Here is a 15,532-nt window from a genome sequence, read left to right on the forward strand (position 1 = left end):
CAGTTTTATTAAACACTTTGGATTTTTCAAACATAATGAGTTGTTACTCCACCACACAGGCCAGACAGTTTGAGCTACATATGAAACAGAAGTATGAGGTTCTGGTAGTGACAAAAAAGAAAATGTTAAGGAGGCAGAAGCCCTCATGACTGACTTGGTTCTGTTCTGTTGTGCTGCAGGTAACTTGCCTGTGAACTGGAAACTGGAAGAGCGAGTGACACCAGGATGGGAGGGCTCGCAAGACTGTGCCAGAACTGAGGCCAAACTCTCACTCCCCTGCTGCATTTAGAGCTGTTACTCATTTTTTCTTAGCAACTTAACAGCAGAGCTGTTTGACAAGAAGACAGACACTGGATATGCCCTATGTTCCTGCTTGAGCAGAACCTAGGGACATATAATGACTAATTGAAACTTATTGAATCAATGGACAAAAGAAAGTTCCCTGGCACAATGTTCAGGCAAGCAGATACATCATCCAAGAGGCGCACATGTGGTGGAAGTGGGCTGAACTTGCCCCAGCCTCCCCCAGCCTCCTCCTCCATCCAACAGGGCCGTATCCGTGCTGTGGAGGTGGCAAGAGGGAGAACAGGGTATGGCTTTACACTGTCAGGCCAAAGCCCATGTGTCCTCAGTTGCATCCTGAAAGGGAGCCCTGCGGACTATGTGGGATTACGTTCAGGAGACTACATCCTCTCCGTCAATGACATCAATGTCTCCAAGGCGTCACATGAGGATGTGGTCAAACTGATTGGACGCTGCTCTGGTGTTTTGAAACTAGTCATTGCTGAGGGAGAACGTCACAGGCGACACCATCACCACCAACGCACTGCTGGAAGTCGCCATCACAGCAGCAATACAATGGCAGCATCTTACCTGGACTCATGCTCTAGTGATGATGAGTTGGATGGTTTCTATGACAACAGTGTTAACAACAACAATAACAGCAGGTCAGGCTGTGGAGCTCGTGGGGGTTGGTACAAACCCAAAATGGATTCTAAGCAGCTGGGAATCAACAGGGCAGAGAAGGTGGTGGCAGAGCTGCAGTCTGGAGGAATTTTTAACATGATCTTTGAGAACTCCAGCCACTCCTCCAGCAGCTCGGACAAGGAGAGGCCTGTGGTTAGCTCATCATCAAAGCCTCGACCGCTGTCTGATCCAGAGTTCCCTCCATATCGAAACTCTTCCCACTCCCAGAGCAATCCCAACCTGCTCTCTGAGGAGGAGATGGCCCAAGTTCTGAATGACGATTCAGTCTTCCTGGACTCAGACTTCCGTCATCTCCACCTTCACCCCCACGAAGAGCAGGATGTGGATGTAGGAGATGGGGGCGATTTGGGCCTAGAGCCTGGCGAAGGCATCCTCAATGTGGGCATGATTGTTGGGTATCTTGGCTCCATCGAGCTGGCCTCCACTGGGACAAGCTTGGAGAATGACAGCCTGCAAGCCATCAGAGGCAGCATGAGACGCCTCAGGGCAGAGCAAAAGATTCATTCATTGGTCCTGATGAAGGTGCGACTGAATGTTTTGTTACCCATCAGTGTATAATAACTTGTAAAAAAAACAAAAAAAACAACAACAATAGCTTAATCTACACTTCAGTTTTCTGGTAAGCCATTAAACTTTATCATGTTAGGCCTCAAATAAGTCAAGATTTAATCATACAAATCTATTACCCATAATACTTAAATCTGCTAAAAACAACAAACAACATGGAAACCATGGTATTGTTAATGTCAGGTAACTGTGATTGCCTCATTATTTTCCCCGGTATCAAGTAATAACATGCATTAATTATATCCTACCAGGTCATGCATGACAGTGTGCGTCTGTGCAGTGACAGAGGTCAGGTTCTGGCCACCTACCCAGCAGAGAAACTAGCCTTCAGCGCCTGTTGTCCCGATGACCGGCGATTCTTCGGACTGGTCACAATGCAGGCCACGGACGACCATGATGACCATCACTTCAGCAACGGACGAGATGAAGAGGGCGGTTTGAGGACTTCCTGTCACGTGTTCATTGTGGACCCAGACCTCTGTCACCACCAGGTATGAAGAGAGACACAGGAGAAACAGGACATAAAACAAGGGGAATTACAACATTAGGAAATTACTCTGATGAGTTATTTTGTTTGTACAGATACATTCACTCGTCTAATTGCAATATTGTCATTATCATTATCACTATTATTATTAAGTATTGGATGTTTCATTTTCCACTGTTTTTATAATAAAGGCTGGGGATTTCAAAGATAAAATGTGGCCAAGTGGTGTGTAAGTTTTGCTGGAGGAAGCTCAGAGAACCCTAGGCTGCTCTTGAGGATGAAAAAACTGATCACGGAAAAAACATGTTCTTCAGGCGTTCTTACGCACAGCAAGGAGAAAAGCTGGAAGAAATGTAGTTGGCCACATTTGTTTCAAATACTATTTTTGATCTTGCAGGGTAGAAATTATGATACATAATACTGTGGTTTTTTAATACCACTTATTGAGGGTTGTTGAGATGTTGAGATTTACCAAACCAGCCACACATCCACACTCTCAAATGCATCAGTGTTTAATTTTGTCTCAACACATAACTGCTGTTAATGACATTTACATAAATAAATACCGAAATGATGTTAAATTATGTTATTATGCGAAATATATGATCAAAGAATAAGAATCTGACTAATCATTTGGTGTTTATTTACAGCACAATATATAAAGACAATACATTAAGTACTACAAAAGTGAAAAAGACTGAAGCTAACCTTACTGTCAATGTCTGACTGTTCTACAGAAATATTTTAACCTGCCATCAGTGATGCTACTGTGATCTACATTTTATTTTACTAGAAACATTTTCAACAGTTCAAATATATTCTTATTAATTTATGTCATGGGGAAAAGTGATAGATATGTCAGTAGATCTCTATCCACTGACTCTTACAGTGACTGTTGTTTCCTCAGGTCCATTTAGGTGTAGCCAGGAGGTTTGGCTTTGAATGTACGCCTGACCCAGATACAGGAGGCTGCCTGGAATTCCCGCCCAGCTCTCAGCCTCTCCTCCAGTTTGTCTCTGTCCTCTACCGGGACATGGGGGACAACATTGAAGGGGTTCGGGCCCGTGCCTTCCACGATCCAGACAACGATGCTCAACAGAACCACAGCACCAGCAGCAACAGTGATAGTGGGATCGGCAACTTTTTACCAGAAGAGAAGAGCAACAGAGTGCTTTTAGTAGACCTTGGAGGTCCTCCCAACCACAACCACATCTCTGGGCCACGCCTCTGGGACAGCCCACCTTCCTCCCAGCAGGCCTGGAGCCCCACCCTCGGAGCTGCAGCCTCTCACCCACCTCCTCCTCCTCCGCCAGCTCTGAGAAATGGTCACTACCGTCACGATCCACACCTGGCTGACCTCCCTCACCCTCTCCCCTTAGCTCACCCTGATGTCCCCGGCAGGCACTCACGAGGGGTCCACCCTCACCACTACCCACCAGGGAAGCGGGGAGGAGCTGTGGGGGGAGGAGAAAAGAGAGGGGCTGGAGGTGCAGTAGGGGTGGAGCCGCAGCGGTGGCTGCCAGTCCATGTGCTGAGAGACTGGCGTCAGCAGCACCACCACAGCCACCTCCAGGGCCTAAGCAGCGATCAGGAGTCCTACGCCGAATCCACTGACGGGTGGTCATCAGCCAACTGCAGCACCCTGCCGCCACCCATGAATAAGATCCCGGCCGACCGCTACCGGGCCCCGCTGGCTCCCGGAGACCACCTGCCACCACCTGGAGGGAGCCAGCCTCCTCCTCCCTCACATCCCCACTCCCACGCCCACCGGCTGGCTGTTCAGAAAGATGAGTGGGCTAAGAAGCTGTTTGGTGCTGGAGACAGGGAGCGGACTGGAGCAGAGAGAAGTGAAAGAGAGAAGAAACGAGGGAATGCAAAGGACGCGGAGAAAAAGGTAAAGATTAAGCTAAGTATTTATAATTAGTAAGTCTCTTGATTTGATCATCGGTTTCCATCCTTTTCACTTATTTTAATGATTTTATTTACATTTTGCACCCCCTCTATCATCAAGCTTTCCATAATGGAGCATTCAGTGATGTGTTACACTGTTTCAGTTTGTGGGTTGTGGGGCTTTTGGAAGAGTTGTGTTAAAACTGACCATGAGATGAGAAGCCTGGGCAGCAGGTAGAATCTCCCATCACACACCCCTGCTGTGGAAATTTACTCTGACTAGAGTGTGTCCAAGACTACAGTTTATTGAGGCTATAAATCCATCTGTGCTCATCTCACTGCTCTCCTTCACATTTTCACCCTCTCTTTCTCAAGGCCTGGAAATTCAGTCCTTGAAGTTTTCTCCTCACTCAGATGAGAAACTTTAATGTGGTTTTAAAAATTGTAATGAACAACATTCACTCCACCAAACTTCCCTGTACTATATTGAATAATGTGAGCACCCCAGTTGGCTCTCTCCCCAGACTTAATACAAGTGGATTGATAAGTTATTTATCCCCACTGCTCCAGTATCAGATCATGTATTATGCACTAGCCAGGCATCTGCCTTCACCTGAAAACCACCTGTTTCTCACCGTAATGAGAGTCAGTGGTAACAGCAGAGCAGGTATTAGACTAGTTTTAGTAGTAAATGTATAGTGTTAATATAATATATGTTTTGACTAATTAAATCTGTTTTAATCACACATGGATGCTGTAGAGATTAACATTGTTACATTAGTAATGTGTGACAGTAAATTAAATTAAGATTAAACTGTTTTGTGAGAATATATTTCCTAATGCAGTGAGCTATAGGCCACTTCTATAGGCCATTATTGACTGGCTGTTATTGTTTCCAGACAAAAGAAAGGAACAGATAGAGACAAAGAGATATATCCAGCCTGACTGGATTCCATCTGCATTAACCACTCTACAATCCGCCTGTTTAAATGCTCATACAGAATCTTTACAAGTATGTAGGAAACAGATGCCTTGTCGCTGTCTAAATTTGCATATTACAAAGGTGCTGGGGGATAAACGCTTGTTTTCTTGATACTGAAGGAGGTGGGTGCTTCCCCCAGGAAAAGTCACAGTGGACAGGGTCCCGGGGACCCCCACGGGACAATCAGAGGAAGTGATTACAAGGACAGGGGCAGGATAGAGGGTGACAGTGGCAGGAAGGTGGATGTTAACCTTTCTGAACAATGTCCTCAGACTGGAGACGCAGAGCTTTGGAGGCTGTCATGGTAAGCCATGATTACATGTAGTCAGGATAAAATGCTGATTCTGCTGTGACAAATGTAGCTGTACATTTGTTTTGTTTCAAGGTACTTTGGCATTACATAGATATTACTGCTGACTTGTTACCCACAGTATTCCGTGTATTGAGGAGTTATCCTTAATTGCCTGTTAGTGTTTGCCACGCGGTGGCACTGTTTCATCATCTAAACCTCTGTAAGGCTCCTGCACTTCCACTGTCTATTGGAAAGGGAAAAAAGCTATTTGATCAGTTTTTAAAATTGTTTGGTACCTAACGTTCATCTGGCCACATGAAGTAGATATGGTTATGGTTTGCTCATAGTGCAGAAATTAAACTTAGTATTAGAAGAAAACTCTTGAAAGTATAATAGACACAGAAACAAGCAGCTGAATATTGATGAATGTGACACATTGATCATTATAATTCTCCATGTTTATTAAAAATATAATATGTTGTATCAGATATGTTGACTGTGTCTATGTTTTGGAGTATCCATTCAACCCTTATTATACTGGAGCAGCTACTGTTTTTAGTGTTTGTGTGTGTGTGTGTGTGTGTGTGTCTTTGGTTTTATGTTGACAGCTGTGTTGTTGTAAACAGGAAGGATTCCTTTTTTCTGTGATATTGATAGTGAGTGTGTGTGTGTGTGTGTGTGTGTGTGTGTGTGTGTGTGTGTGTGTGTGTGTGTGTTTGTGAGGGAAAGGGGGACAAGATCAACAGCATAGATAAGTGCTATGAGTTTTCCTCTAAAATTTAGTCTTTCAGATGTTTCTCTGAAAACGCTCTGGTGCAGCCACACCCAAAACAACCCCAGCACCACTGAGTCATATCCACATTTTATCATTTCTTTTTTAATCCAAATCTCATCTTCTCAGAAAAAACCCTTTCTTTGCCTCAAGTGTCAATGACATCATAAATTAGACCTGACCAGGTTAAACAGAGGTCATATGAGAATGTTTGTGTCCACGCATGTAATCGAGTGTGCAAATCTGTGTTCTCTGACACTCACATACACACACGCAGACACACACACACAGACGCAGAGTTGACTTAGTATCCAGGCAACACCACTGGTCATCTCCTGATGAAATGCGGACAAGACCTGTTCCTAATCAGCCAGTTAGATTCAACATGCGCCACAATTCGGCCTCTGGAGCCTGTCAGCATTGATTAATTACTCATTAGTCAACTGGGGTCCATTGATATATGCTCTCTGCCACAGTATAAGGAGATTAGCCAAATGGCATTTGTGAGAAGAGAGACAGAAGGAGAGTATTTCGCCATCTGAACATGAAAGAACTACAGTTGTTTCAAGGCTAATTGTTGACTTATGAGGACACTGTGAGACTATCCTCTTTGGTTTACTGCACTACTCAGTGTGGTTACATCACTGTCAGATGGCTTTGGACAATAAATCCTGGTGACCCAATGACTAATTTTCTCATGCCCATCTTAGTCAACAGTTTATGGCATAATGTAGCAGGTGGTCAGTTTTAACTTCATTCCAGTCAGCTGGTTTCCACTGCAGTAGAGTACTTTCAGAGAGTCTTCAGGCCCCTTCAGTTTTTTCACACTTTTTTAAGTTGTAGTCTTATGCTAAAATAAAAAAAACACCAACTTTGTTTCGTAGTATTCAGTGTTCAGACACTTTGCTATGACACTTGAAATTTATCTCCGTTACCTCCCATTTCTCTTGATCATCTTTGAGATGTCTCTACACCTTGACTGGAGTCCACCTGTGGTGAATTCAATTGATTGGACATGATTTGGAAAGGCATACACCTGTCTATATGAGGTCTCACAGCTGACAGTTCAGATCAGAGCAAAGACCAATTCATGACATGGAAGTTTCTGGACGTTTTTCCCATCTCCACACAAGACCTCTGGAGCTCAGCCAGAGTGACCGTTAGGTTCTTGGTCACCTCTGTTTCCAAGCCCCTTCTCCCCCCATTGCTCAGTTTGGGACAGCTCTAGGACTTCTTCCATTTAAGAATTATGGCAGAATCTTTTTTGTAGCCTTCCCCAGATCTGTGCGTTGACACAATCCTGTGTCTGAGCTCTGCAAACAGTTCCTTCACCTCACAATAATCACACCACCTGAACAATGAGGCAACCAACATGCTACTTTCTCAGATACAGCTTTGTAGTGTAGTAGTGTTGTTATAATGTCCATCCCCCGATTGTGTGTCAGTGTGTGTCTGTGTTCTATGGCTGTGGGGTTAACTAAAGAACTGTCTGGTACTGCAGGCAAAACCACAGGACTGTGCATGCCTGTGTCTAACATGTGGAATTTAACATTTAAGTGGAAAAAAGAAACCGGTCTTAAACAGACGTGCATGTGTAACAGGGAAGCTTCAGGCACAGCTGCAGAAAATCTCTCGATTTAGGCTTTCATGTAGGATTGTCTACATGCTGTGTCTGTCTCTGTTGTGTCTCTCTGACAATTAGACATTTAACTTTCTACAGGAACATCTGTCCCACCAAACAAACACACACACACACACATGCACACAGTAGTCATGAGGGTGTAAGAAATGATGACATGCTGTTTATGAACGTGCTATTGATCATCACCTGTTTGAACTGGATCATGGTTTGTGCTCCTGTAGCAGGTTTTGATGTTAAACCTGTTCGGTTAAATAGACATTAAATCCCATCAATGCACTGCAGTGGTATTAACAGGTGAACTCAAGACGTTGGCTGTAGGTTGCCATGGTTGTTATTTAACATAGTCCACAGTCCAACAGCAGTGTAAACACTGTAAACATGCCATGCGCTCATAACAAAAGATTTCATTGAATACTGGTATGTTAGATAATATAAATGGTCTTTTATTAAATTATTCAGTGGTTGCATCTTTACTGTGAATGCTTTTTTAGGTTTTCATATTATAGCCTGACTGGAATGGGATTTTTGAATTTCATACCAAAATCAATATTAATATTAGCCAATGATATTCATTTATTTACATAAATGCATAACATTAAAAAGCATATTTCATAAAGATGACTTCATTCTTTTAAGAACTGTGGCCTGGATATCTACAAAAGAGGACATTTTACAGTTTAAAAATAAATTTATCGTGGCAATCCGATAGCAGAGAGGTTAGGGTGCATTCCACATGGGTGCAAATGCCCTGAGAAATGAGTCCCTGGTTCGATTCCCGGCTAGCCGGACTGTCTGCTGCATGTCATTCCCCTCTCTTTCCCAACGTTTCCGGTCTGTCTTCACTGACCTATCCAAAAAAGGCAAACAAACAACTGAACTTTGTCTGGTGGACAAAATATGTGATGGAGACACATACAGTGACCTCAAAAATATCTGCCATGAGCTAGTATTGGCTGTTATATTGTTCGGGCCATTTATTGACGTGTTCATTTTTATGGTTTTGGTTTCCAACGAAGTGTGTCAGTAAAGAGAGACAGAAGTTTGAGGGGAGAGAGGGTGAGGGTTGATATGCAAATTTCAGTAATTCCTTGACCAGACCCATGAAATTGTATCTCCAAAGCCTCTCAGACTACAGAGCAACCGTCTGCATCCATCAACTTTTTGTGTTTTTTCTGTTGTCAAGTCAAATGAGCATTGTTTGTTCAGACTCATTCACTGCCACACATTCACACATGGGAGCTTCCCAGTCGACCTGTCCTTTGCTGCTGGCCTCTGAGTTTGGAGTGAACCGGCAACCTCATCACCAGCCTGCTTCTCTGATTTTAAGCTACTGCCACCCCGCCTGTATGAAGTGAGCTTCATTATAGCGTGTGAGTTGAAGATGCGTGTCTTTCTCCCTCAGGGTGGTCGGTTCCGTGGTCTGACAATGGGTTTCCCTCCTCTGCCCCAGCGTTCCTCTGCCAGACGCTCCTTTGGACGCTCCAAACGCCTCAGCCTGGCCCGCTCCCTGGACGACCTGGAGGTAGGAGGATGTGCATGCGAGTGTGCACGCACACACACACAAACACACACACAAACAGTACATATATCTGCCAACAAGTGTCGTTTGTTAGTGTGGTGCTCGGGCTCAGTCTGACCACTGTGTTGTTATCACATTTGAGCCACACGTGCACCATCCATCTCTAATAATAGCAGCTCATGAGCATCATACATCCTCACATGACACGTCAAGCCCTCTTCTCACATCACCGTGGCAACATGCACACAATCGTGGACAGAGCCTCCTTATAGAACGAGCCAAGAGACATTTTAGAGTTATAGAGTTGGATACTTTTGATATCAAAGAATTACTTGACATTAAATGAGGTTCCTATTTGATACATATAGCCATACGTATAAGTGTAGAAGTTATACAGTTTGTGCTGATGGGGAGCAGTATGGCTTTACTGTTGCAGGAATTATACTTTTGCTCCCTTTTAGCTGCAAGAAATGACTGGTATCCAGTCATTTGAGAGCCATGGGTTTTCAATAACAATATGCCTATTTAGTTCTACTTTACAACATTTTATAATAAGAAAGTCTGCAGCAGCTGCTCTAGTACTCTAGACAGGAAGGATACAATGGACTGCTGTCATGTTTACCCATTTAAATGCCCCAGAGCCTCTAGGTTTGCACAAGGTTATATTAATCTTAATGAATTATTAAACATTTCACATTCCATTTCCAGCATCTATTTTTGTCATCTTTTTACCTTTAAGTCAGTGATAAAACAGTTACAGATTAACAGATTAAAATTGTACATTTTAAGGAGAGGACCAGTTTGAATTATAGACCATACAGAGTTAGGACATTTTGGGATTTTGGACTGTCCTCAGTTTCTGACACGTCTTCAAAAGGCTTTTTGATGGTTAAGACTTTGTTTTAGGGTCAGGGTTTGGCATTCAGTTGTGATTCTTACGGTTCAGGTAAGGGGCTCAGGGATGCATTATATCAATGGCCGGTGCCAGTGAATATAGTAATACAAGGATGTGTGTGTGTTTGTGTCTGCGTCTGTGTTTGTGTGAAGGTTGGCAAGACCAAAACAGAGTCCTGCTGTCTGTGAGCACGATTCATAACATTAGTTTTGGTCCTAAGATAGAGATCAGACGAAAGCTAAATGTTTCCGCCGTTTAGTGGCTACCGGGGCACCCTGGGAGCAGATAAGTAGATCCCACACTGTCGCTTCAGAAGTGAGTTTTTAGTTTTTTTTAAATATACATTTTTGGCATTTTTCCTTTATTGGGCAGCACAGCAGACAGCGACAGGAAGGATGGAGAGAGAGTGAGATTTGAGTTGTTTCCTTTAAACATTGGGCCCCGAACTGTATATTAGCAAAGTCAAACTGTTTTTTGAAAACTTTATGAGAAGAATCTTCTGAATGAATCAAAATCTATATATAAGTTTAGATCACTTTATGCCTCAGATTCTGCCTGCAAATTTACATTGTTGTTTGGCTTTTCCCCAAACTATAATTTGTATTCGTAATGTTATTAGAGACAGGTTACACTTTGTACTTTGCTGTGTTAATCTCCATGTTTTAACACAACCCTACAGAACAACGCATCTTTATTACAGTCATTTTCTTTTAATAATGACACAGATAATAATAAAGGTGATTCAGAGCTGTGTCAGCATTTCTGCAGACATTTAAATTTCCCAAATGTCATACAGGGGTAGATGTTTCTTTGTCCCACTGCCAGACCATCCCATGGTTTCTCTCTTCTTTCTTCCTCATCAGCACTCCACCCTTCCTCTCCCCTCTATTCTACCTTTTTTCTTCCGGTCGTTAGACCTTTTTCTCTTGCTGCACATGCGGTAATGTCGACAAACAGAGAGGGCTTTGTGTTGTGAGAGGGGGGAGAACAGAGAGATTGGTGTGTGTGTGTTTGTGTGTGTGTGTGTGTGTGTGTGTTCGTGTAGTAGTGTTGGGGGGGGCAGTGGGGTTGGAAGTGTTAGCTTGCACTTCTAATGAGCTCTGATGAGCAATAAGCTGACATTCCCCTCGTTAGTGAGGCCTCAACACAAAAGCACATACAGTATAGGCACACACATAGGACAGACAAAGACACACGCACGCATGCGCACTCATACACATACATACACACACACACACACACACACACACACACACACACACACACACACACACACACACACACACGCACACACAGCCCTCAGCCATCTTGTTAGCTGTGCTGTTTATGTCTGTATATATATGTGAATGTCTGCCAGAACTTGAAGCCTGTTGCTTATCTTGTGATGGGTCCAATTGTAGAGCTTAACCAACACACACACACACACACACACACACACACACACACACACACACACACACACGTACACACAGCCAAACAAACAGACAATGTCTTATGACAGCAGTAAGGGGAAGGAAGTCAGGCCGTACACATCTGCTCTTCTCCAGCTGTGTGTGTCTGGATTTCAGTTGTCTGATGAACGTCTTTGCTGTATCACAGTAAGCTATTTTAGAGACCACTGTCAACAAGATAAAAAAACAGGCTCACATGATGCTAACTGAATTAACCATTTCAAAGGACGCTAACACACACACACACACACACACACACACATACACACACACACACACACACACAAACAATTCTCAAGTGGTCCTCAAAGGTTGAGATCCGAACAGCGAGGTGATTGTGGGTGCATGTGGTCCCACCTGTATGAGCTGTAAGACTGACAAATGAAAACAGGGACAAATAGTCATTCAGAGGTCGAATGCACAAATAAAAGGGCCAAACAATACACACAACAGGCTGATTGCTGCTCTTTCCTCCATTTGCTGCAACATAATTTCTCTCCAGTGGAGCTGAAATGTTGGTGTGAGAGACAATTCCAAGAAGATCTCTATCAAACAACAGAGAGAGACGTTTTACTAGAGGATGTAGTTTCAAATTTACTGCTTTCTGATTACGAAACACTTTTATTTTGATTGTAGCCAAGTTGTAAGGCATTTTGTGGAGTGAGATAATGTGAATTATTCTAGAAAACATGACTATAACTCTTCCATTAAATATTGGGAGATTTGTCTATTTAGTCTACAAATAACTTAATATGAGGTTCTACTGTTTCAGCTACACTCTGCTCATTTTACAAACAAGTATAAAAGGGTTGACTGGAGCCACTTATGGTCTGTCTACACATAGTAATGGATGTGAACAGCATAAAAAAATCAATGCTGAAATTCATCTCAATTCATGTATACTGTTCTTGTATATAAATTATGCAATTAAGTATTGACTACTTAATTGGATAACTAATATATAAGAACAGTTGCTGAAAACAGATGTACACATATTAGACAAATCAGAAATCTTGGTCAGTTATAATCTTATCGGACATTTTTTGGAAAACACTGTTAAGGTCAGATAAGTTTGGTATTAAAAAAGCTAAAGCAGGCACTAAATGATTCTTGTGAGGTGTGGATATCCTTGAATTGAAGTATTGCCTTGTTTACGCAGCATCAGTCTAAGGTTGTTTTTTTTTAAACGTTCCCTTGTTTAAAAGTGTTATTCTTAAGACAATGTGAAACTGTGTGTGTGTATGTTTGTATTTGCTTGCTTTTACATGTCAGTGCATACATGACTTCTTCAGAAAATAATTGACATAACTCTTAAAGGTTAGGTTCACATTTTGTCAAGTCTGTTGTAATGTAATAGTTACATGCCCATATGCATATTGCAAGCTTTGCTAGTCCTCTTGTACATTTGTACATTTGCCATCAAGAGATCCTTTCCTAAAGTGATTATAATCTAAGAGATGAGTGATTAAATCCAGTCCTTGTTATGTACAAAAATGCTTTCTAGGGGCTTCAGAAGTCTGAGTTGCCAAAAACAAGTGGATATTGGTGCAAAATTCACTCAGCCACTGGGGAGGCACAGTGACAAAAGGGGTGAATTTTAGTACTAAAAATGAACTTGAAAGTTTTTGTCAGTTTTTGTAGATGTTTGACTGTTCTTACAGGCTGAGTAGTTCGAACCATGATGAGTAAATTGATCTTTATATGTTAAACTGGTGGCGTGCCCCTTTAAATAAACATTAAAACATGTATATCCCAGTCAGACATGTTTTTCACACACAGCTGACGCCATTGTTGAAAACCAGTATAAATAAACTGCCGGGGTCGGCTCCAGCCCCATGGTAACCCTGGACTGGAGTAAGTCATATGGATGACCTTTGTCTACAGTTGCTCAGTTCTCCTAGTTAAAGCACATGGCGATATGAAAATACTGTAGGACCTGAAAGTTTAAAGGGCCATACTGTGAAAAACCTTGTGTTCTGGGGTTTGACATTGACTGCAGTTGCTTCCTTTTGGGATACTGCTCTCTTGGTTATTTATCAGTGATAAGTGAGTGAGATTGTCCTCACCCCTGAGCCAAGCGGAGCACAGGCAGGAGGGGTGTGTGTGTGTGAGGGGGAGAGGGTGTTGGGGTGAGGACCTCCACTGTGTCAAGGCATGTTGAGGAATGCAGCTTATTCTAAGCTCTGTTCTAATCATCACTGCAGATATCAGTCCTTGCTGTCAGCTGGAGGTTTCTACTTTCTGCTACTATATTCTGTATCTTTCTATCTTCCTGTCTGCTCCGTCTTCTCTCAATCTGCCAGAACAGATAATTGCTTAACACTCAGTTCATCCATTCCTCGCTGTTTTGCCTCATTTGCCCCCCCCCCCCCGCCCATCATGAATGTCAGTTTACTCTCTGTGCTCCGGACATGCGTAGGGCATACTAAACAGATGACAGAAGAGCACTGAGGGTAACACATTCAACAGCACTAATTTTTATGTGTGGGTGTGTGTTCCTTAATGGCAAGGGGTCTCCCTCTGCAGCCGTGCCTCCGCATTCGTCCAGAGTGTGTGTATGCGCGCGTCTCTCAGCCCACAGCAGTGTGGGTGGAATAGAAATTATTCGAGGGTGGGTGGAAAAGCAGAGAAAGAGGACGGGGGGAGCAGAGAGGCAGGGCGAGGGAGATGATAGAGAGGGAGGAGGAGAAGGAGGAGGAGGGGGGATGAGAGAGGGAGAGGGAAGGGGAATCTAGCAACAGCGACATTCTGTAGTGGTTTGGACATTTGAAAGCCATCAAGCTTTGCCGCTTGGTCTCTCTGCGCGTGCACACACACACACACACACACACACACACACACACACACATACACACACACACACACACACCCATTCAACATCTGATGACAATGTGGACTGAGGGGAGCTCTCACATGCAGTGCTGAGGATTTCTTGTCTCTTTCTTCATGGAGCAGCAAACTTTGCGCGTGGATTCTGAAAGAACCGCTGATCCAGTGAGTAAACGAGCTGTGTGTACACGTGTGTGCATGGGAATTCATATATGTAAGTGTGTGTCTGTGTGTGTGTGTGTGTGTGTGTGTTTTGCTCTCCCTATATTTGATGCAGACTATATTTGATCCTACAGATGACTCCCTTGTCATATATAACGTGCCGGCTATGTTACATAATCATCATGTTTTAGTCCTATGCTGCTGGAGCAGATTATATTCTTTCATTTTGTCAGTTTGAATTTAAAACCTCATCAAACTCTCATTTGTGATTGTGAAGTTTTACAGGTATAAACAGCCTGATTTAAGCTACTGCTGCTGCTCTCTTTTTCTGTTGCTCTTCTGAACCTGGCAATTCATAATGATCGTCCAATGCATATTGATTTTGGTTCAAATGAATTTAATGCAGTGAAACTTCAGTAGCGAGGCCTATCGCTGGAATTATAGATCATGTGACTTGTGCAAGCCAATCATCAGGCTGTTTTTGGCTCTGTTGGGTTAAAACGCAAACTTGTTGATTCTTTGGTTTAGTCTGTTGGAAATGAAGAAACTGTTGTTTTTGTTCCATGGGGCCTTGAAGAAAATGTCTGTATGTGGTCTTAGTATATAAAACTCTGCAATGAGTTTATGGTGTCCACAATATAGTATTTATGTAGTCTAACAGGTCATTAGTTGTGTACGAGTGTGTGTGTGAACGAGTGAGGGGGTTTTGACAGTTTGGTGGAAAACAGCACAGGACATTATTTCACTAAGCACAGCAGTGAGAAAAGAGCGGCCTGCGAGCCCTCTGACCCAGCACACACACACACACACACACACACACACACACACACACACACACACACACACACACACACACACACACACACACACACACACAAACACAAACACACAGGCATAAAAAACTGAAAAAAAGTGAATAAGCACACAATTAGACGCCCAGAAATAAGAACCTGCACACACATTTCTTCTTCTATGTGTGTGTATTCATGCTGTGTGTGTGTGCATGTGTGCGTGTGTGTGTGTCCGCGCGTGTGCTAGTCCGCGCGTGTGTGTGCGT

General features: G+C 43.1%; 1 protein-coding gene across 4 annotated transcripts in view; it reads left to right on the plus strand.

The window, feature by feature from the left end:
* rgs12b (regulator of G protein signaling 12b) overlaps nucleotides 1-15,532 on the plus strand; it is a 44,468-nt gene that overhangs the window by 1,139 nt on the left and 27,797 nt on the right. For all 4 annotated transcript variants that reach the window (XM_056372161.1, XM_056372163.1, XM_056372164.1 and 1 more), the window contains exons 2-5: nucleotides 180-1,509; nucleotides 1,806-2,045; nucleotides 2,949-3,935; nucleotides 9,022-9,141. In XM_056372161.1, coding sequence (XP_056228136.1) covers nucleotides 424-1,509; nucleotides 1,806-2,045; nucleotides 2,949-3,935; nucleotides 9,022-9,141 — 2,433 coding nt within the window. In that variant the 5' untranslated portion in view covers nucleotides 180-423. The remainder of the gene's footprint in view (nucleotides 1-179; nucleotides 1,510-1,805; nucleotides 2,046-2,948; nucleotides 3,936-9,021; nucleotides 9,142-15,532) is intronic.

Source organism: Seriola aureovittata, chromosome 3 (assembly GCF_021018895.1).
Source record: "Seriola aureovittata isolate HTS-2021-v1 ecotype China chromosome 3, ASM2101889v1, whole genome shotgun sequence".
Classification (NCBI taxonomy): domain Eukaryota; kingdom Metazoa; phylum Chordata; class Actinopteri; order Carangiformes; family Carangidae; genus Seriola; species Seriola aureovittata.